The 24,419-nt window shown below is 39.0% G+C and overlaps 1 protein-coding gene and 1 long non-coding RNA gene across 2 annotated transcripts in view; one reads left to right on the top strand and one right to left on the bottom strand.

Moving 5' to 3' along the window:
• The window catches only part of mrpl23 (mitochondrial ribosomal protein L23), a 51,131-nt gene that overhangs the window by 10,363 nt on the left and 16,349 nt on the right, over positions 1–24,419 (bottom strand). The window contains exons 3-4 of the mRNA XM_028450229.1: positions 12,589–12,671; positions 9,782–9,855 (exon numbers count right to left, since the gene is read on the bottom strand). Coding sequence (XP_028306030.1) covers positions 9,782–9,855; positions 12,589–12,671 — 157 coding nt within the window. The remainder of the gene's footprint in view (positions 1–9,781; positions 9,856–12,588; positions 12,672–24,419) is intronic.
• LOC114465305 (uncharacterized) lies at positions 16,677–19,721 on the top strand. Its single transcript, XR_003674294.1, has 3 exons — positions 16,677–17,019; positions 18,328–18,540; positions 18,653–19,721. It is a non-coding gene; the product is annotated as an uncharacterized LOC114465305 (long non-coding RNA).

Raw genomic sequence — 24,419 nt, 5'->3', positions numbered from 1 at the left:
CTGACTAAAGATCCTTGTCTGATAGTATCTGACTTTTAAATGCATATAAACAGGTTAGCTTGGCTGGAATTGGACAATCTGTAGCTTAATTAATACCTCCCAGATAATACACAGCTAATAGCACATGTGCATGTTGACACACACAGCAACCACCTGTTGTTTAGGATTTGATTATATGTTAATGAATTTAGAGTGAAAATAATTTTGCATCTGATAAACCACTTTTAATGCAAAGGATTTGTATTATAATGAATGACGTTACATTAAAGTCGTTCTGTAATTTTTGACTTTTGATGCATTTTTTGTATTTGTTTCTATTCCAAAGATTTACTGTACTCCCATTTTCGATGCAGGACAGTTTTGCTAATTAAGACTGTAACATCTGTCACTTGCAAGTCCAATGTTTAAAACCAGCAGCTGTGAAGCATAAATGGAGTTATTCAACAACAAAGAAAAACTAAAGAAAAGAAAAAAAAGGTTTGCGTGTGAGATCGCAAACCGGATGGTTAGGGCCCTGCTCTGCTCTCTATAATTCATGCTCTCTTTCCACTTAGCTCTTATGAAACCTACACATACGCACATGCACTCACACTCATGCTAGTGCCCAATCTCACACACACACTAACTTTTACTCAAGAGTAAATCTTCCAAATGAAAACAAGTAGAGGGATGTGGCCCTTTCAGAGAAGCATGATTACTGGGAAAAGCCTCTCATTTTATTAGGCTAACCACCAGCATACAAGCGTGCACGTGTACCCACAGGCTAGTTAATGTATCAGTTCGTCCTTCCCACCAACATTACTGAGAAACACACTTAAATGAAAGCAAAAATACATAAATTGGCCAAAAATAAATAAATAGACTTCCCAAAAAAGCCAAGGCAAACTTAATTGCATAGTGCATTTCATACACAAGGCAATTCAATGTGCTTTACATGATTAAAAAAGGGCAACAGAAAACAGTTTAAAAATAAATAAAAAACATTGAACATGATTTCAAATCAACAATAAGAAAAACATTAAATCAACAGTAAAATGATTAAAAAATCTCATTTTCAGTCATAGGCAGTCGAGAAAAAGTCAAGTGTGTTTGGCAGATTGATTCTTTTTTGTAACAATGTTTCTTGCCAGTAAACCTTAATCTGTTGATAAGCATATTAATTTCCTTTTAAAATGGTACCACATTTATAAGTAATTGTGGCATGAGCAGCAGAGCCGACGATGTGGATTGCACCCATGAAAAATGTGCCAAATCTTCTCTGCCGTTGCCAAGTCGAAGAACGTTATGTTCAACAATGACTCCAGATCTTGCCGACAGCAGCTGGATCGTCGGGTTAAATTGTGGAGCTAATGCTAATCGCTGCACCAAGAGAGTGACATCTTTTGGTGTAGTTATGGGATGGTGTGGGGCGGCTTCTCCCTTAATGGAAAAATGAGACTTGCCATCACAAACGGTTATGAGAATAACATTGAGTTTTGACTGTTTTATATTGTTTTTCAGTTTTTGTTTGCTTGAAGTGTGATTTTTTTTTTTTTGGTATGTAAAATGTTTTTCGGTGGACCCCAAGTTTGCTGCAGCTAGTGGGGATCCTTATAAATAAATAAACAAACTTGAGGCAATCGAAATGCAGAGAGGTCTCAAGATGAGATTCTGCGACCAGTGGCATATTTCCACATTCTGGGGCCGAACTCTATTCTCTAATATGACAACACTCACCCTTACAGACAAGGTTTATCAGAGTCTATGTCCAGAATTTAGGAGTGAAGAAGATGGAATGGTCTGCTTCAACCTCACTGAATGTTTGTGGTATCAGCTTGGGCATGATGTTCGTGCCAGAGTGAACAACACAACCACCTTGGCTAACATGCAAAAAATGCTGGTTGAAGCTTTCGCTCATCTAATAATCCACCAAACACCAAACAAGAGTCATTGGCACAACAAGCCATTTGGCACTGGGAGAGAAAGTTTAGCAATTCTTTCATGGCCAAAATCACATACTCATCCCACAAACGCATGTTCAATAAAAATGTGGCACCATTTAAAAGGAAAATGAACAGGCTTTGCAATGGTATGAGATTTATTGCCAAAAAGCATTCTTACAACAAGAAATATTCTAAAAAACAGAGATTTCCTTAGCATTTGAGGTACATTTATATACATTTCCCCTTTTTATTCATTAAAGAAACATTCAAAAACAGATGTTTGCACCATACTTTACAGTCAGATGACACATTTTACTTAAATTGTGAAAAAAGGTATGAACAGGATACAGAAGATAGGGTTAGATGGAGGCAGAGGATTTGCTGTCGTGAAAAGGAAAAGAAGAAGATTCTTGGGTTATCAAAATGTACTTTTTTAATTTTATTGTTGTTTGACAAACTTATTGAGCATTGAAGAGTGTTTTAAAATGTGACGAAGAGCAACACACAAAGGAAATCAAAAATTGGCCGAACTCTGGCCCAAGGAACCAAAACATAATTTCAGTTAGCTCCGGCTAAAATTAGAGTCCACAATGGAAAGCTAATATAAAGCAAAACTACATGATAACACTACATTTTTAACACCTCAAATGTGAAGTAGGTTTTAATGTCTAAAATAGACTTTCTGTGGTTTCCCAGATGAGCAGGGATAATTTTAGCATTTGGTTAAGACTTGTATGTGACTATTTAGTTTCAATGATGAATCATAAACTATTCATGACTCATTTCCATTATTTTATGCTACATCAATATAAATGTACAAAGTTTCCTAGTAACAAGGCACTCACTGTTATAAAAATCTAATTTCTTCAAAAATAATTTATCCCTTTTTATATCTAACAGGAATGTCAGAGAAAAAGACAGAAGTGGAGGGAAAGTAGCAGAAGTTAAAAATGTTAATTGTTGTGATAAGCAAGGGTGAGGCAGCCAAAGGAAGGGAAGGAAGCAAAGCAGCAGACGGGGAACATTGAGTGAGGAGAGCCTCACTCAATGTTGCGTGACAAGGTGAAAAGGAGGAAATAGGGGAGGGAAAGAGAGGAGCAGCCATCATGATCCAAATAGTTGAAAATAATAAAATTCCACAATGATAAGCAAGATTTCGGCTGAGGCTGACAGCCTGATTCAGCACCTCCAGCTTTATAGAGCTGGCCTTCGCTCAGAGCTGTAGACAGGACATGAACTGGGGTATGCAAGTCCCCCTATCCTGTACCCCTCTTCATCACCATTCATTGGTCATCCACATGAACACAGGAAAAAAAGACAACCCTAGAGAGACTATTGTTAAGCAAGAAGAAGTCAATAACACATTGAGATGGGAAAAGAGTGGGGGCAAAACAGCAAAACGTTGCCATCTAGTGTCAGTCAAACAGAAAGGAGAGCCAGACTTAGCCACTACTTTTTTTTCCTTCATTATCACTTTTAACACAGCTGTTTCTCTCTCACCGCTGCTATCCTCTTTCAGCTGTATTACAAACCTTTCATGTTTTACAACTTGGTCCTTAACTCTGTTTCTCTCTCATGTTCTTAAATACGTGATCACTGTTTGAATGAGCCTATGAATGAAGAGGTATAGGCAACACATTACATAAATGTACTTTAGATGATAGGTTTAAAGGTGTTTCTAGAAATATTTAGGTAAAGTTTTAGTCTTCAACTACTTGTAATATATCTTCATATGCTGCCATATCCAGTATTAAGATTACAGCCAATCAGTGTGTGCATATCAAGTTGACGTCATGTCAGGCATACTCCGGCCTACTCCGCTCCCATAGAAAGTGTACGGTGAATCAGCATTTCAATCTGACATTTTAGCGCTTAGATACAAGTCAACTAATTTCTTTGAAATTAAGATAACCAGTAACATTGTGGTTGGAAGGATTTTGATTTTGCACTTACCAAGAAAGGTGAAATCGGACTTCGAAAACTAATGGCCATTTTACACACGTCTTATTTTAACTGGAATAGAAAAACACCTTAAAAAAATCGGTTCTAAGCTCAGACCCAAACGATCGAAAGCCTTTGACCTCATAAACAGTTAAGAGTTACATTAATGACGTACTTCCTTGGGTAAATACTCCTTCATGTCGACCTCCACAAGCATGCATTTAAAGTACTTTTTCTCGCATATGCAGCTTCTAAATCGCATCTGATTCTTTCTAGTAAAGTTTACATACAAGTTATTCAGTTGAGCGGGCTTTGTAATTTGGATTGAGTCTCTATTTAGGCAATTGAGTACTTTTGACACTTCTTCTTATTCCACATGCTTTGTGCTTATACAAGCACACACACACATATACATTGTATAAATGCACATTTTTTTGGTAAAAATAAAGTAGTAAATAATTTAATACATGTTTTCATTTACTATGTTTGTCGGGACCATGTCTTTTGCAAAGTGAAATAATGTACAACCACATCTGTAAAGCCTTTCCACTGAGATGCTATCTTATTTTATGAAACGTGATAATGAAACTCCTGGTGGCTAAAACACCAGCAGTGCTGAAGCAGCTACGTTTTCTCTCTCTTGTCCCACAATGCAACACACAGCTTCCACTCCGGCGTCATATGGTGCATTAAGTGGTGACTATTTTTACTGGTGATCGACTTCCGCTTACATCACTAGTTTATATAGCAAGGGCAGATGTAAAAAAGGACTATGATGGCAGATCGGCAAGGAGGTAAAATGAGCAAGTAGTAGGTGAAGCGCTTTATGTGACACATTGAAAACACTTAACTATTCTCTGCAACATAACGTTATGGCATCAGTTGTTAAACAGAAAGTTATGTATCGCCAATGCTAATGACCTCTAAATGACTTATTTTAATCAAAACAAACACTTTCCACATCCACAAAAATATGATTCACTGTGAACAGGACTGTTGCGTGGATTTCATCTGGGTACTCCGAGTCTCTATAGCCATGAGAATGAATTGTGGTGTGAATCAGATGTCCGTCTCAATGTGTGATAATTGTTTCACAATTGCCCGATAATAAAATCTTGCTACTTTTTCACTATTTATATTTGTATTAGCTCGAAATTTGCCTTAAAAAAATCTTTGGCCCAGTTTAGTTGGTTTTTAAATCTGGCCCAACTGACATCATAAATGAATAGCACTACTATTCACAATAAAACAGATATGGAAAATACATGTATTTGCTCTTTATTTTTTTGTGTGGTAAGCAATAAATAATTATGTTGAGCATATTGTTCCTTGACATGTGAAGCTTGATTTCAGTTTACTTCTACAATCTGAAAACTATGTATGTTGTGTTGATTGGTTTTTCCTAAAATTGACCACTTGAATCCAAATGCTTAGGACAAACTGATGCTTCAACATGGATATGGACCGCAAGAAATTCATGATGATGGACAACAAGTTTTCAAGTTTTCTCAATGTGCTTAATTTAAGAAAACTTTGGCAAAACAATTAACAGGAATAAGGATTCAATTAAAATGAAGATCACTAGAGATTTGCAAGAAAAAACTTCCACTAGAACAGAAAACTAGACCACAAACATAAAAACTTAAACTGTACTTAAGGAAACAGTAAACAGACTTAAAAAAAAGCAGTATTTCAAATAAAAAGATTTCATATTTAGTTTTTACAGCTTAAACATATTATGAAATGATACCAAAAGTTAGGTTTGTTGACAGAAAAAGGATGGAGAGTCACTGGTCAGATGCCCACAGAATGGGGTTTATTACCAGAGTTATGATAGACCAACAGGCCGGGGGATCCGAAGCTCTTCTTACTCTTTTAGTCTCCATATATTTAAAGCTGCTGGATGATGATAAACCGCACCTGTTTGGTGTTTTCACAGATTGAAAGTTATGCTAAAACAATGACAAATGTTAATATTATGGCTTCTCCGGAAAAACACCAAATTATGGCTGAAATTTAATGTCTCTCGGAGTGACATCATATCATAGGGAACACCATAAACAATTCAAAACAAAATTGGTGAATCACTGTCCTTCTCTGGCAAAGGAACACAAGAAACTACACTATTTAAATGCGCTTTTCATTTCACCCTTCGACTTTTGCTTACGAATAAATTACCTAAAAATACTTTTGATTTATTGATCCATACGACCTACATTATGTCTTTATCAATCTGTGTTAAAAGAAATGTTTGTTATTGTCCCCAGCATATTAAACTTAAGGGGGTCAGGATGCTTGATTAGCAGGTCTTATCATCCGTGGAGCCGACCACAAGCTAGCAACTGTGTGAACAGGAACGAGGGTGCAGGTCACAGGTGAAAAGAGGGAATTCTGATAATCCTGTACATTAGGAACTAGTGTCAGTAGTAGAACTTCAATTTAATACTTAAACAATCTTGGCTAAGCATAAAAACCAATGCATGTTCAAAGTAAATTTACTAAAAGACAGCCAAGTTAAAAGGCACCTAGAGAAGGTAAAACATTTCATTTTGTCCTGCTGTTTTCGTCATCCCACCACCCAGTCAGCCTGTTCCCCCTCCACCTGATTGCTTTGCCCCATCTCTGGACCTCCCTGCTCTGGCATGACTCCATCATGGTCTTAGTAACCTCCCCTGCTCACCACTCTTAGCCCCTCACACACACAGGGTACATTTCACACATGTAGACTCTATCTCCTTGCCATGAGACTGGAGACCCTCCTAAGCCTTGGAAAAATGGCCGTCACAGAACCCCCACAAAACAGTGGCCTCTCCTTTACCACAAACAGAGTAAGGAATGAAAGACAGAGAACGAGAACGCAAATCTATTACTGTTGCAATATTAGCTGATGGAGGCAGCAGAGGAGAAGAGAGAGAGGAAGGGGGAGGATAAGGGTAGTATAATGGGGGGGGGGGGGGGGGAATCGCAGTGTGAGCATCTACCCACAGAACACTCTCCCACATGTGGAGTCAATTAGGAACAATCTTGTTTTCTACCGACCACTGCAAGAGAAAAGGAGGGTTTTCTGTGCGTTTGTGTTTAAGAGAGAGAGAGGGAGACAAGATGAAGAGGAAGAAAGAGATAGAGAGGTAAGGGGAAGGAGAAGAAGGAAATGTTTTTCAGAAACTTGCCAGAAAAATAGGCCGGATTTTGGCAATTATATGAAGTCATTTTAGGGTAATGGTCTAAACAATTCTGTCTGCAGTTTACCATTCATACAACCCAACTACTGGTCAGCATGCAATGAAGAAGTGACATACCCGCGCCATGCATGAGTCGTGTGTGTTGTTCTGCCTTCTCACACCTAGTTTTGTCATGTGCAGTTGGTGCGACCAACTCATCATTGCCGACTCAACAGATATTTGGAAATGTGTAAAATGCTCTTCGTGTCTTGCAAGAGGAAGTCTTCCCTTTAGAGGATTTGTCACCACTTCAATTACAAATAGTTCATAGTTGTTAGATTTGAGCTTTTGGCTGTTTAGCTTTTGATGATTTGTTTTAATTATTAATATTATTATTTATGTTTTCTATTGGGTTGGCATTAAATAACTAACTGCATGAGTTGCAGTTTTATGCAGTTTTATTCAGTTAAGTTGAAAAAGCAAAACCATTTTCTTTTCACATCTGCATTAAAACTAATTTAATTTTTTTACTATGGGATTTGTGAACTCTGACAGCATTCAGTTTTGGGAACGTTCGTTGAGACAAACGCATAAACAGTCAAATGCTATTGCACCCAAATGTGCTCCAAGAAAACTATACCAGATGGCAGTTTTATCTAACTTTGCTGTAATAAGTTTGGCATTTAAAGAAGGGGAACCTTTCACCCTTAGGGCTGCGAGAACCCAGACTGTGACTCTCCGCAGAGAGCAGATGGTGTGTGAACCACACAAAAGCAGGACGTGAGGTACAGCTATGTGACTGGAGTGTGTACTTCATTCTTACGATCAAGGAAAAACTGGCGACAAGTAAAGCAAACATGCCTGCTCGACCTTTGTGTGTGCTGGGATGATAGTTTGAGACCTTGCCTTTAAAGACCAACTGCCGCTTTAGGCTCCCTGAAAAAGAGGCAACTAACACGTCTTAGGTCCCCAACTCCCTTCTCTTAAAAAAGGTCAATGAAAAAAGTACAAATGTCATAAAACATTGGATTGTAGTTCAAAAACAAAATGTAACTTACTGTAAATCTCCACCTACATATAATGTAGAGGAGATGATGTAGTTAAGATAAGATATCTTTCATTGATCCCAAGGTCGTAAATTCAGGTAATCAATGTATATGCACACTAGGGGTGGGCGATATAGACTAAAAAATGTATCCCGATAATTTTTGGTATTTATCACGGTAACAATAAAAATTACAATAAATAAACATCAATTCAGCCTAATATTTTTGGCTATAAATCTACCACCAAAATAATAACAAAGGCTACAAAACTACATCAATTAAGGTCAAGTAGTACACCTATACTGATAAAATGTAGTAAGTGGCAGTCGGTAACTTACTGGAGGTTTTGGATAAGTTGAAGCTGCTTCTGCATCTTTGTCCATTTTCAATTATCTTCATATTCTGGTTTGTGCTTGTGTTTGAGGTGGTGGAGCAAAATAGTGGTGTTACTGTCCTTTGTAGGCACTATTTGCTTGCAAACCTTGCACGTTGTACATTGCTGCTCCACATCAGACTTTTTAAAACCAAACCAGTTCCAGATAATGGAGCTGGAGCTTTGTTTAGGGACGAGCTCCTCGCTGCCTGGCGTATCTGTTCCAACTCCCGCCACTGTTAATATTCCACACGTGCAACTCGGGTGTGCCAATGTGATGATGATACAGCATATCGTAAACGATAACATGTCGCACATTATTTAAGGCGGTGATATTGTAATGGACGATGGTAAGCATCAAGTTTCCTCAGTTTCTTCTTCAACTCCTGAACAGCCCTGAGGTCATTGTGATCTTTAGTCATGAATGCGCCGTACTTCCTGTAGAAGGCCTTTGATGTCCTTGCTGATCCATGACTTGTTATTCGGGAAGCCACAAACCTTTTAGGAAGAGACGATGCTGTCCTCACACACTTTAATGAGGTCTGTGATGCAGCAAGAGAGACCCTCAAGGTCCTCCCTGAAGTCTTCTTTGAAAATTGACCAGTCAGTGACATTCCACAACTCCTGTAGTGTCCCCTCTGTGTACTGGACCAAACCCTTATTCTCCTTGTGGTGGCTCTGCCTGCAGTTCCACTATTGACCTGTAGGTGGTCGTGAGGTGAACAGGTTTGTTGTCAGAATCACCCAGTGGAGAAAGAGATGACGACTGGTAACACTCCTTCACATTTGCATACAGTAGGTCCAAGATGTGGTTCCTTCTGGTTGCACATTCCACATCATATGTAAGGTCAGTCAGGACAGATGAGAAAGACACATGATTTTGAAGTCTCCATTGACCAGGATCTAAGCAGTGAAGTCCTGACGTTACTCACGCTGGCTGCAGCAGCAGATGGGGGTATGTAAACAGTCACCATAATGGAGCGTGTAAACTCCTGTTGTAGGTAAGCTGCAATCCTACAGCCGGTAATTTAACATCACATGTTCACACACTGTCCTTCACAGTTACATACCCGGGATGACACCACGTTAACAGCTACGCTCTGGATTTGAGACAGAGTAGTTCCTCACGAGAGTACTTAATTATTATTTTTAAAAAAAGCTTTATAACACAACTATGATGCTACAGGTATTAATGAGAGTAATAACTACAATTTAAAAAAAAGTTAAAAAAAATTACCCAGCACCTTTATCTATTTTATCTTCTTTTTAATCTCATTTAAAACATAAAGCACGAGGAGGAATAGGGATGTAAGTAAATGCATGTGTTTATTCTCTTACCAGTTGAACGTAGGCTACTTTATAGTCGGGTTGCTTAACCTTCTGGTTTAGGTGATTCCTCTTCTTATTTGAGCCTGAAAAAATTGAAAACAAGGCACCAGATTAAACACATATTGGCAAAAAAAAAAAAAAGGAGATGGCATTCAAAGCAGTAAAAACAGAAATAAATTACATAAGTCAGTAACACCTGATTAGTTAGTACATGCTTCTCCCTCTGCGCTAGGAGAAGGGCGGGGCTAGAGACAAAGCAGCACCAGAGTACACGAGCAGGAGGAAGGAAAAAAAAACAGAACGATTTCTTTAGACTACATGGTGAAAAGTGAGGGAAATCAGTGAAAAAACTCGGTAGAGTTTGGACACATTTGAATGTGATGGACAGTTCCAGAGTGTAGACAGCCATTCACACATTTTATACAACCGAGACTCACTTGTGAGATCACTCCATCCTTTTGAATTTTATATTTTGTGTAGGACAACAGAACCAACCAGCACGTTAAAAGAGCAAATGCTGTAAGTGGTTAAAAAGCAGTGGTTTTTCATTTAGTTTTTAGATATTTATATATTTTGTTTCAAGCCATTTTATTAGATAGCTTCATATTCTGTGAGGCTTTAGAGAACAATATAATATATGACACTTTTTATCATATTTTCATGGCGACCACAAATACAAAGTCAATTATCTAAACTCAATGATAATGTAATTACGATTACGACAGCAACAGAATTTAAACATTTAAATTACAATTATAACTGACCCCAACCCAGCCTACCAGTATTGACAGATTATATGACATCAGCATCAGATGGTTCTTCTACATTTGAAGGCTCTAATCTGAGAGATATCCTGGTTGTCAGGTCAACCACCCCATGACTAACCACCATTGCCATGGTAACAGTTTATTACCTAAAAAAAAACAAGAGAAACATTCCCCCAATAATGAGTCTGTGTTTGTTATGTGAGCCTTGGTAGAATGGTTGTAGATATGTGCATGTATATATGTGTGGGTTACATTGTAGATAGTAATTAGTAAACTGCAGTGTAGATACGTGTTGGTGTGTATGAAAATGATTAAGTTGCTGAGTAAATCCACAGGGAAATATTACAACCTATGAAAGTGCTTGGTAAGACCCTGACCTATTCCCTCATAAACAACATGGGACACACACACACACTGAAAAGATACAGCGTGTGTTCCTCAGACTTCACACAGATCTTTATTCGCGCGCAGCCACACAGACGCGGCTTTCATATAACACTCGCAAATGCAAGCACAATTTCTCCCACATTGAGATTGCGGTCTGGCAGCTAGCTATCACGTTACAAATCCCAGACTAGAGGAGTAACCATGGCAACTTCTACCAAAATACCCCAGCCACACTTTGCGGGAAGAAAGTCTTTACATTGCCAATGGAGTGGAACCCGTGACGCAGACAGGGATACCATTCCTGACGCACCTCGGGACAACCGGGGGCCCAATGCTACCCTTTCTCCACTATCAAACTATATCCCCCCACTATTCACAACTTTCCTTCCACTAACCCTACCCAAGGGCTTTCCTTTTCCCTCGCTTGTAATTCACAACCCCAATAAACACTGTTAATTGGTTCTCCACAAAAGTGGGCTTCGCCGAGCTAGGCACCTCTCTCCTATTTTTACATCTCTCGTCTGGGATCTCCTCCAGAGGTAGAGGAGACTCCTTTGGGCCCTTTAGGAGCTGCAGCCCAGAAGACAAGAGTCTCTTTATCTTTGAATTATTAAACACTTGACCTGCTTCAATTCTGTCACATAAATGCAATTCATCCATCATAACATAAAACCTATTGCTTTCTGATTTAACAATGATATAGCTTAGGTTACGGTTCTATATTACCTATGAAGTGACAAATCTATGACTACATAGTGTTTGTGTAGTGGGAACAGGGACTGTCCTGGGACAGCTGGAAAGAAAGGTCGTCAGATGAACAGCTGTGAATGTCACAAAGAAAGCAAAACGAGGCAGGCGTGGCAACCATCACTGCCAGGAGGAGCTGAAAAGAAAAAGTATGTTGACTACAAAATCTTAAAGAGATAATCAAAGTAAACAAGTGGGTTCAAATGTAAACACTGCACCGGAATCAACGGCTTGACGTCACATCCGGCCACCTCCCGGCTCTTAAATGGATTATATTTAAAGGTATAAAATCATATTTAAAATATACATTTAAAATAATTGTGCACATACAATAGATTAAACACATTGTATGTTATATGCATATCCATTACAGGTATTGTTTAATGATCTTAAAGATACACAAAACCATCATGAGTACGTTTCTAAAACCTACCAAGCAACGTGATGTTGACACATTGATTTCTAATTGTGTGTAAAAATCTGAATCAGAAAAGTTGTCACCCCTGCTTATGAACTACTTGAATGGACCTATAATTCTGCTATTTGTCAGGCTATTTCACCATTGGTTTTATTGTTTAAAGGCCAGTGACTTAGACTGTTTAGGTATACTTATACTTAAACAGTCATACACTTCACTTAGTATGATGTCACCAGAGTCCACACCTCAGTTGTAATGGTGATGTCAGTTATTCCAGGGAAAATAAGGGAGGAGCTTCTACTGAGGGATCAGTCCATGTCATACAAATGTGGATTTTTATTTTAAATTCTAACAATTTAAACTCATGGATAAAGTTTCAGCAAGGGACTTTATTCAACACATTTTAATGAAATTTCAAACGGTAAAATTGTGCAAACTGCAGCCACTTGGGTGAACTTAAACAACTTTTTAAAAGCAAAGTCACTAAAGACGCTTACCAAACTGTATCCTGGTGCGGATTGCTCCAACTGGGACATTGTAGATCTTCTCCAAGTAGTTTTTTAGGTCACATTTGGTCATTCTGTCCAGGCACGGTAAGAACATAACACAGAGAGAGGGAAGAAAAAGAGAGGAGCAGATGTTATAGAAGACATAATGTAGTGAGCATGTTCAGGGTCAACAAAGATAAGAAAATGTCTCAAAACAAATACAGCAATATTAGCTTTACAAGAAGAGCCACTGTTCATGTTTACAACCACATCAGTTTAATTGCCTAGGAGGGATTCATTCCATTTCCAATGCATTCCCACAAGTCAGATAGTATAATTTTACCAGTAACAGACATCCGACTCCTGTACAAATCCATATTGAATTTCTATTTTTTGAACCCATAGTAAAGAGTGAATGAAAGCAAGTGTCGGTTTTCATTCGATTAACAGTCTGCAAGTATTGATTGCATACACTTAAACCCTACACAGGAAGTGAGTCTGGCAACAAGTTATCCAGCTGGCCAGCTGAGCTAAATCCAGCCATTGGGAAGCATTTGAAGTGGACTTCTCTCACCAGAGGAAGAAAGGCTTTCAACTGCTAATCAATCTAGCCAATTGGATTACCCTGGTAGAAAAACCATCTCAAGCACGGACAATGGAGTGCTTAATAGCAATGCTGAGGTCTGAAAAAAGTGCTTCAGTTATAATATCTGTCACATCATATTTTACTTTGATAGAACAAGATTTTTTTCTCCAGAGGAAATGTTAGGCAAGTTTGTTTTTATGAGTAAATCTCATCTCTGTTGTTTTTGTACTTGTAAAGTAGTCAAACAGTTGCTCTTGTTTTTATAGCCATAGATCGCTGAGACTGACGTAACCCTCAAGCACTTCTGTTTCACCATGTGATAAGCTTAAATTTGTGATACTTAGGAATCCACTTTGATATTTTAGTCGAGCCACTGTTCAGCAAGTTTTGTTGTCATGTCTTTTGATTTTGAGTGTTTTGTAAACAACTAACAGCTTTCTACAAATACTATGTTGAGAGGCAGAAAACTGTTTTTACTGCAAGGTTTGTCATAGTCAATTTATAATGAAATCTTCTTTTTCCCTGGCTACAAATAAGGGTTTCAAAGTGCCCAAATTACTCTTTAGACTGCAGTGTATGCCTTTTAACAAACTATAGAGGAAAAAAATGTGTTCCCAGAGATGAGGCATAGAAATGCTTTTCTGCCCCATTTGCAACTACCTCCTCCCTTTAACCCCAGTCTGACTCCGTGTATGTGTATGTGTGTGTGCCACAGGAAAATGAAGCAGAGCGGAGTGACCAAGGGTACTCTAGATCAAGAGCAAAAGACAGAGTGATTACGCAGAGGGAATGGTTTTCCTAGAAAGCAGGGGAGGGAAACTGGATGGAGAGGAAAGTGGCTTGGAGGCTGTGAGGTCCCTGCATCACTAGATAAGTGAACACTGATCCTGATTAATGAGAAGGAGAATGTTCTGTAAAATCCCTACTGCTTTTACCACTTCAGACACCTACACAGCACAAAGAGACAGTATAAGATGCCCAGGCAAAGCACAGTAATGTCTTCTAAACCCCAAAACTACCATGGCAAGTAAAAGTGCATTTATCATGTGTTTCATAGCTGGAAAACCTATTAAAACTATTAGAAATCAAAAGGTTAATTCATGTTTTTTCTATTAAAAGACAGAAATAAATTCAGCAATTTCTGCCTTTTTGCAATGTCTTTCTATTAATGATTTTTACAGTATCTTCAGTAACCAATGATGATATCATGGCTTACAAAACAAAACCCCATGACCACAAAGTATAACATTTTCCTCGCTAAATCATTTTAGAGATTCAAGCTTCTAGAAGTTCAAAATGACCAAATAAATTCAACAAAGCTTAAAGCTCATGGTGGGGTATTCACATACACAGGTCAGTCTTTCACAAGGTGATGACAGGCAATCACATGTATACAAAAAAATATACATTAAAGTAAGTGTAAAATCTAAAAAAAAACCTGACTGGAGAGCAGATTACCAACCAGCAAAATAAATATAAAAAGGTTGCCAAGTCCAAAAAATGTTTGAACTCAAAGTCTCCCCTGCACCACAGTGTAAAAAGTTGGAAGTCTTCATCTCTTCATTTTTCATTTCCTTCTAAAAAAGTAAGAAATCTAAAGTGTCAGTTCTATTTCATAATATTTTGTGAGATGTCTCACTATGGGATGCACACTCCATCTGTAGCCCTCAGAAACATTTTTCTCAATCTGCCAATCCTGATTGGCTGATGAAATGTGCCTGTCCGCCAGGGACACTCCCACCTGTCCCCTGGGACATGCTCGAATGGCTGTCAATGTCCCCGGCTCATGTCGGCACTGTGCGGCATTCACTACGAGGAGCCTCCGCAGGAGGCTAGCGCGTTAAGCCAGCCTGTCTGAGCAGGACCCCTTCCTCCTCCTCACAGCGCTCCCGTCAAGAGAAGAGGCGGGCATCTTGATGGACACCACGGCGGAACTTGGTTCCAGCTGGGGCTCCCAGCTTGACCTGGCTGCTATCTCCCCATATGAGGAGGATGTCCTCGTGCTGGACCTCAAGGATGCGCATTTCCACATTCCGATATATCCTCCCCACATAAAATACCTGAGGTTTGCTTTCCGGGGTATGTTAGGAATACCGTGTGCTTCCTTTCGGCCTCTCTCTGAGTCCGAGGGTGTTTGTGTGATGCACGGAGGCGGCGATAGCCCCGCTGAGACAGTGCTCGAGCCCCTTCTATTAGATCTCTTTATGATTGCAAGTGGAGGGTATTTAAGGGTTTGTGTCTCCAGAGGGACACACCTCCTTTAAGTGCCCGGTGGGAGTGATTTTGTCATTCCTACAAGACTTGACTGACAAGTGCAAAGCTTTTTCCACTGTGCGCCTGTCATGTAGGCTTTGGGGAGAAACCGGCGAGTCAGCACCCACTGATCTGTCAGTTTATGAAGGACATCAGCTAAGTGGGTCAGTGACATCCATCTCGGTGCACCCGTGACATGCTCAACTCTTCTCGAGCATTGTGGGGATGATTCTGAAGCCCAACCTGGCCTTTGTGCAGAAGGTGCAGAATTCACAGGAATGAACCCCATTGTTTTTTCAAATGCGTTGGTAGTGACTGCAAGCAGACATTTTGTTCCTATGCAGCTTTTAAAGCTCATTTTTATCGGGTTCACAATGTGCTGCGCCCCTCTGTTACCAGTAGAGCAGCTGTTACAGATCTTAAATGCGCCATTTCTATGTGCGAGCGCAAATTTCACATGGTGAATGAACTTGTCACCCACTTAAAGGAGCATATAGTGTAGGGGCGACCTGTGATATGTCCAGTAACTGGTTGTAAAAATACATTTACTGTAAAATCATAATTTACCGCTCATATGCCCAGGAATATTCAGAGAAACTATTTCTCAGTCTTCTGTTGTTGGTGCATGCGAAGATGCTCCCCAGAGCCCAAATGATACACCAACAAATGAAAGCACTGATCTGTCTCAGAACTTCAGTGAGACTTTTCTTAAGAATGTGTGTTTATTTTACTTGAAACTGCAAGGGCACCTCCTTCTTCTAGCTTCAACTGTACAGACAATTGTCGAAGAGATACAAAATGTCCATGAAATGGGACAGGATTACACACTAAAAACACAAAATGACATGTGCCTAGCTGATGATGTTGCTAAAATCTGTGATTGTGTGAAGGATTCAGATCTTTTCTCTGTTAGTCATCAGGGACCAATGAGAACTACATATTCAAGAGTCCAGACATTCAAAAAGATGTTTAAATACATAGCCTAAAAAATTACTGTTGGGAACTGATTAAAATATGACACCACGGTTTGCCTACTATGTGCCAGTTTAAGATACACTACATAACCTACTGGAATCAGAACTGTGGAAGAATTCTGTGTCACAACAGTCTTGTGAAAATGACTCAGATGTTTTTGGAGACATAATCGATGGACACATTTTTAAGTCCAACCCTTAAGTCCCTTAAGCTAATCCTGTACCAGGATGCTTTTGAGGTGGTCAACCCCCTTGGCTCCTCTAAGAAAAAACACAAAGTTGTTGCTGTCTATCTTTAGTGACCTAAAACATTTTGGATGTTTAAATCTTTTAAATGCACCAACATCTCTGAAAAAACCTTTAAAGGAAAACGGAATTATGGTTGGGGGTGGAACTGTCAAAGGGGTTCTGTACTGCATTGCCGGTGATAATTTGGGTTCACATGCTATTGGGGGGTTCACTGAAAACTTCAGTCGTTCTGAGTACTTTTGTAGGTATTGTGAAATCACAAGACATGAGTTTGAGAGTGATGACTCCAATGTCTGTGGTCCACAGCGCACCCCTGAAAGCTACGATTCAGCTGTTGGTGACCTAGGAGAAGACAACCAAGTTGTCAGAGGCATCAAGGTAAATTCTGTTTTCAATACTCTTAAATCTTTTCATGTTTGCCAGCCTGGACTTTCACCTTGTTTAGGCCATGATATATTTGCAGGGATCTTATCCTATGATGTGGCCCTGTAATTAAAGTATTTTTTTAAGAAAAAGAAATGGTTTACATATTCACTTTTGAACCGACGGATTAGGCAGTTCAAGTACAAAGGAAATGATGCTCTCACAAAGCCACGTGCTGTCAATTCTGATGCATGCAAGCTTTCAGGTCAGGCCATCCAGAATTGGAATTTCTTAAGCTTGCTGCCCGTATTAATTGGTGACAAAATTGAAAATGCGGAAGATGCTGTGTGGCAGTTAACTCCCCAGCTTAAAGATATTGTTGAAATGATTTGTGCTCAAAAGATTTAATTGTCACAAGTAGCCTATCTTGACATTTTAATCCAAGAATATATGGAATCAAGAAAAAATTTATTTCCTGAAAGTCCAATAAAACCAAAACATAATTTCTTGCAGCACTCTCCCGGACAAATATTGAAATTTGGCCCTTTGGTGTGGACGATGCGTTTTGAAAGTAAACATTCCTACTTTAAGAGATGTGCCAGGCACTTGAAAAACTTTAAAAACATCTGCCTAACTTTGTCTGAAAGACATCAGATGTTTCAGGCATACCTTTCAGCTGGGTCTGGTCTCAGTCAAATTTTACAAGTCAAAGACAGTTGTACTTTCTATCCCAGTCTTTACAGTGATGCTATCAAACTTGCTGTGAGAGAATATGGCTATTCAGAACACAATACTAGTGTTTCTACAGAAATACAGTACAAAGGTACATCATATAAAAAAGGGAATTTCCTTGTATCAAAAAACGACGACTTCATGGAGTTTGGAGAACTTCTGATCGTTTTGATTCAAAATGATGCAGCTGTGTATTTTGTTGTGGATATACACAAAGCGGACTATCATTCTGAATATCATCTGTACTCAGTGACAAAACACAGTACAAGGTTGCAGTGTATTAACATACAGGACTTAGTAGATTTTTATCCGTTACCATTGTACATTCTTAACGGGCACCAAGTCATTCCACTAAAACATAGTGTGTTGTCAAAATGAGCATAGTCTTGACTTGTTTGGTGGGAAAACCACAATAAAAATGCACATGTCTGCTGAGACAAAATAATTGTTGGAAAAAAAAGTGATATCAGTTTGTCCCTTATTGGAGGTTCCTTTTTTGTATAGAGTATATGTGACTTGACCAAATGATTAATTACTTGTCTTCTTTTACTTGTGTTCTTGAGATATTACATAATTCTTTCTTGCATGCAGAAATTATGGACTTGGAGCAAACATTTATACGCAGCGCTATTACTGAGGTCTTACCTGACCTTCCAGAGATGACAAAAGACATTCTGGAGGAGGCCTTACAATCCTTTGGTGTGGAGACATATGACGATTTGAAGTTCTTCGAGGAAGCAGATTTGCTGTCGGCATTGAGGCCAACACAAGCCAGAAAAGTCCTTGCAGCTTGGAAACTGAGATGTAAGTTAAGTATTGCAGTACAGAAAGCAAGCACTTACTAATGTAGCCTGCTTGAAACATAGAAACATTTGCATTGTGTAACAAATAACACTTTGTGTGCGTGGTTTTACAGGTCAAACTCCTGAAACAAGCAGCTCATCGGTTTGTGCTGCTCCGGGACCTCCCACATTTTTCCATCGGGTTCACCCCTAAGTTCACCCTCAACCTCTTCAAACAGCTGTCCAAGCCCTGACATAAACTGGGTGAATAACTTCACCATACCGTGGGATAAGTTGTCAGAAGAACTGATGCAGTCACTGGAAAGAGGAAAACGACCAAGTCCACGACTAAGGAGGGAGATGGTCCGAATTGTGGTCCGTGAGATGATGCAAAAAAAATCTTGTATAAGTAATAAGCACACTACTGCAGTTGCCCAAAAGATGGTGGCAAAATATCCGAGATCTCTTCAAGATCTCATAGAAGGGGATGTTATTGGGCCAGGGTATCATTCTCTAGCCAAGCAAATGCAAAACAGGATCGAGAATGTGAGGCGATATACAACTCCGAAAATTAGAAAACTAAAGCATTGCACTGAAGATTCAGACACAGAAGAAGTCCCTCCAGAAAAGAGAGCAGCAATCCAGAATGCGTATGGGTGTATAAACTGGGATATCAAATTCTTGCCTCTTGGAGAGACCCTAGAGACTCAGCAGGAGAAGAAAGAAAAATTGAAGAGGATGTCTAAGCAAACTGATGCAAATCCCGAGAATGCCAAATGTCTGATGAAGATAACTTTCTTCACACAACGTAAACAAGTCAACGAAGGAAAAAAATCTGAAATACCTCCTTGAAGAGTGGCCATTTTGGTTCAATGAACTTGGCATGAAGGTCCATTTTAAGGAACTTACCGGAATCAGTCTCAAAGAAACCTTCACACGTAATGTCGATCTGAAGGGGAAACAGCTCCTGAGTTACATGAATACTGTCTGTGTCACCAAGAGCAAAAGGTTCCTTCAGTCTTTAACAAAGTTAAAAATGATGAGAGGAGAGCTGAACGGATGCTCTGCATATGTGAAGGAGATGGTGCTACTTCTCCTGTCCTACTTTGATGAGAAGGAAGATGCAATGTTCTGTTATGTGGAGGACACATGCCTGGCAGTGGAGGTACCGATGGATCAAATTCCCTTGACCCCCACCATTGTTGTGTGGTAAGTTCACATTTCTTTCTTTCTGGTCTTCCTTTCATTATTATTTGTCTATTATTATTTTTGGTGTTGTTGTATTTAGGACGATCCTGCTTTTCTTCAAGACGGTTCATGCCGAGTGTGGATCAAAACATTGTATGTGACAACATCCCCTTCTTCGTTTCTGCCCTGTGCATGCTGTTTGGGAGCTTGTTAACTTGCTTTAACATCCACTACCCGTCAGCGCTGGCATCAACCTAGGAGTTTCTGCAGAGGTATGTCCTTTTTGTTGGACTTATTTTACTAATGTGAACTGACATTTTAAGTTACTGCAGTAGTGACTCAGGTTCAAAGGATTTGTTAATTACTGTTTTGAGAGTAGCTGATCTTTAAAGGGGATGTATTATGAAAAAATCACTTTATAATGGTTTTGCTACAGTGATATACTGTACATCCCTTTGGCGTCATTCAGAGGGACAAAATTGAAATGGTTCTGTTTCCTCCCTCCCTTGTTATTCCACATTTTGTAAAAAGTTAGCTTTAAACGTCCCAGTTGGATTTTTCCTCGTACTGACGTCACCTACAGGAAACTTAACTCCTGACAATCCTCTCTCCTCCTAACATGGACATAATACACGCCTCCTACCCTACCCTGTAAGGATGTGAGCTCCTCCCTCCCAACCTATCTTACAGCTAAAACAAACATTGCGGTTTAAGATAGAACATATATTATACTATTATATTATCCAGGAGGCGAGTCTGCTAATGTTGTGGCTCACAGCGCTAACGTCTGACTTGGTTGTGGAATTGGACTGCTTCCAGCTTTTACGCAGTGAAAAGAGACAGAGAGTGGTGCACAGCATACACACAACGGCACGCACGCACTCACACACAGAAGTTCTCTGCTTCTGATGCTGCTGCTATGGTTCTGCAGCAACGGCGCACACTTTTCTGATTCAAAATCACAATAGCCACTTAAATAGCTATGTGTTTTACTGTAATGTGCAGTTTTTTTTGGCTAAAAACAATAACAGTGTAGATAGCGCTCCCTCGCAAAAGCGAGTGTCTACAGACACGCCCACTCATGAATATGCATAAGTAGGCCCCGCAACAGCCTGTTTTTAGAACTGCTCATAAGGCTACTTTTCAGAGGCTAAAATTCTAGAAAACAGGCGAGTTTGGGAAAATAAACCTCAAATACTATGTTGTTGGGGTTCTTAAAACAAATGGAGATTAGTGGAAAAAATAGAGGGTATTCTCAGAATCAGAAATGTTTTAATGGCCATGTACAGTTTTAAGGACAATACAACAAATAATAGCTTGCAAACATTTTCATTTATGAATGAAGCTATTTTACTAATACATTTGTTTTTCTCATATTTCCATAGCTGTTTTTTCTCCATCAACCCAGAGAAGGGGACTAAAGTGGAGAAGACGAACACATCCCGTCTTTATGTGAACCCTCGAGTCATCACCTTGATTCAGGAACTTTCGGATCACGAGTGGCGTGATGTCTGAACATGGACTTAAGAGTAAGATTTGTGGCACGTCATGTGCCCCACGGACATTTTGAAAGTTTGTTTTGATTATTTGTTGTTATTGAGTTTGTAGACTTGTTGCTGACCAGTTTTTTTTTTTTGTTAGTGTCATTTACAAGCCTTTTTTACTCAATGTGAAGGAACTTGTTTAAAGATACTAGAACATGCGTGCTAATGACAAAATGATTAACCTTTGAGGTTTAAAATAATTAGTTGGCAATAAAAATAAAACCCAAATTAAAAAATGTAACAAGACTTGAGACATTTAATAAGAATAGTTGTTTCCCTCTTTGTTGCATTCACTATGTTTCAGTTCCACTAGAATGATCCCAAATCTGTCACATGTTCTCTATCTTAATATTTGTAAGGTGCTTGTTACGAAAAAAAATGTATGTCTTATGAATATGGACATATTAATTTGTTCACTGCTTTGAAAATATTTCCCTTAAAAGAAGCAAGGTTTCTAGATGTTCTGTTTTAAATACAACTGTTAAGGTATACGGTATCTTATGTTGCCTTTACAAGTTCAAATGCTAAACCTGGTTAGATTAAAAACTTGGTTAGATTTTTTTTACATTTTTGGTAAACTCTGTTGAAAGGTGTTAGAGTTCACATTAACCCAATAAACACATTAATGTAAAGAAAGTTTTGCAATAATAGTAGCATGCAAATAATTATTGTGGCATTTCTACTGTTTCTATGTTTCAGTCCTAAAACAAGACTTGATGCTTTATATTTGCAACAATTACATTTACAAATACATTAGTAAACGTATTTCTTCATTTTCCTTAATATAATTAGGAGGAAGGTTCACTTACCTGTCATACCCTGTTCAAATATTTGTAAGATTACATGAATGTGTCTTGAGTAAGGACATATTCTCTTCACTGATTTGTGGTTAATAAACTTCTGTAGAGACATGTCAGTTTGGTTTTTGTTTTTTTATCAGCACGGTGACTCGTAGGTTATAACGTGTTGCTTTTTTACTGGGTTACATTTTACAAACATCTTTTGATGTTACTTTACAGTTTATATTTTAGATTGCTGTTAGATAAACTTATCAGAACAGGATTTTATGCCTATTAAAATGTAACTGAGGAAATTCAGTGAGTATAAAGCTGTTGCTTTGACTGTAAAATATGGTTGTTTAATACTAAAAAATGCACTATATTTGAATCAAAATTTGAGTTGAATAAGCAGGAAAATTCAGTTAAATAGCATTTTTTTTTTTAATTCTGAGGTTTTTACAGCTAAATATTGTTGTTTACTTGGTGTTTTTCAGTAAAGTTGAATGAGATTTGATGTATAATTGACGTCAATTCATTACAAATTTTACTAAAATAATTTGTTTATTAGCTGCATATTTATGCTAATTCAACAGAACATGACTGTTGAATTTACCAGTTTAAACTGTAGTTTTTTTGTAATATATAACAGTAAATGATTTACAGATTGCCCTGTAAAATCATTTACATTTTGACTGTAATTTTTACAAAATTATTCTGGCAACCCCAGCTGCCAGTTTTTTTTCCATAAAAACTACAGATTTTTTTTACAGTGTAGTCACTGTCCCGAGCATCGGCTGCTGTCGTCAGCTTGTCCCCGCCCAAGCACACACAGCTGTGATCTCAGCTGTCCTGAGCGGCAGCCGCATCCAAACAGTAAAATTAATTCACCTTGAAAGGGCTTCTCGGTTTACACGCAATTTATCCTGTCTGTTCTCGCTCTTCCTCAGAAGCCAGTGTGTGCAGCGGACCCTGCACAGTCATGGAGGTCCGTGAGGACGCAAAGCCAAAGCGATCCGTTCCTCTTCAGTGTTTGTGACTATATTCTGTTGCTTCTCCACCTCGGTCTGCCTTTTTCCACTTGATTTGTCGTGTAACTGTTGTGCCTAATGCTCCGTTCACACCAAACACGTTTCAGGTGTCAAAATCGTGCCTCAAACCCCTAGTTGGAGGCTTGTGCTCATTTAATCAGTACTTTCATCAACAGCGTTGAAGACGCTCTGAATGTGCGTCTAAACAAGGTAGGAGGAGAGCATGTTTAGGGGAGGGGCTTCTCTGTTGCCAATGGATGAAATTGTGGCAATCAACGTTCATAATTCATGCAGTGACTGTGAAGTGGTTGGGAACATTTGCGTTGAGAAGGTGGTGTTTCTGGTTGGATGTAAGTTGGTGTGACTCAGTGTGTGCACTGATGTTAAAGGGCTATAGAGAAGTGTGGTTGAATGGAGAATAAAGTTTGGAATTCCTTGCTGCACAAGCCACCTCCGACTCTTGTTCATCGGCTCTACATTATCGAGAGAGTGGCTTGGCTTTATTTGATGAATACAGTGGGTACGGAAAGTATCAGACCCCTTTCAATTTTTTCATTCTTTGTTTTCATTGCAGCCATTTTCTGAAATAAAAAAAGTTCATTTTATTTCTCATTAATGATTATGGATTTTTGACCAAATGATGCCAAAAAAAGTTACAAACTGCAGCTTTAAGAAGTAACATGATTAACATGAGTTATTTAATTGATTTGTATGGGGGGTTTTCCCCCCTTTTTTTAAGCCTAGAAAAAATGTGATAGATAAATGTGTTATCTTTTAAATAGAGGATATAAAGTAACCTTTTCTCTGTTTTGTGTAATGTGTAAAACTATACATATGCATTAAAAAAAAAACCTTAAAACTCCAAAACAAAATTTTTATTTGAAGTGTATTGCAAAAATGAATGGTAAGAAACATTACAATAACATGTAAAAGATTATTTGATTCTAACAGCAGTTGGCCAGATTTTGGAACTAAAACTTCAAATTGGCCCATGATGTTTTTCCTTGAAACCAAGCCAATAAAAAGCTAATCAAATTTAAATAATAGGGTGCGGTGTGGGGTGGCCCCTGTTTGGGCGATGCCTTGCGTGGGGCTGCGCATGCCGGAGTGGCGGTCTGGCTAGGGCCCTGACTTAGCAATATCTAAGGCTCATCGCACGGGCTGTGTCGATAAGGCTGCCCATTTCGGCGTGACTGTGGCCGTCTGCTGGGCGTGGGTCTTGGCTCCTCCGCTAGGGTCTCGGGCGGGGGTCTTTCTGAGCCCTCCCCTCGGGGGTTGTGTGAGGGGGGTGTGGATGTTGATGGGGGGCCTTGGGGTTGGGGTAGGTTGGCGGGTGCGCTGGGTCCTCGGCACGTTGGGCTT

This window comes from Gouania willdenowi, chromosome 6 (assembly GCF_900634775.1).
Source record: "Gouania willdenowi chromosome 6, fGouWil2.1, whole genome shotgun sequence".
Lineage (NCBI taxonomy): Eukaryota > Metazoa > Chordata > Actinopteri > Blenniiformes > Gobiesocidae > Gouania > Gouania willdenowi.
Note: the sequence above shows the minus strand (reverse complement) of the source record. Positions and strands in the feature narration are given on the sequence as shown.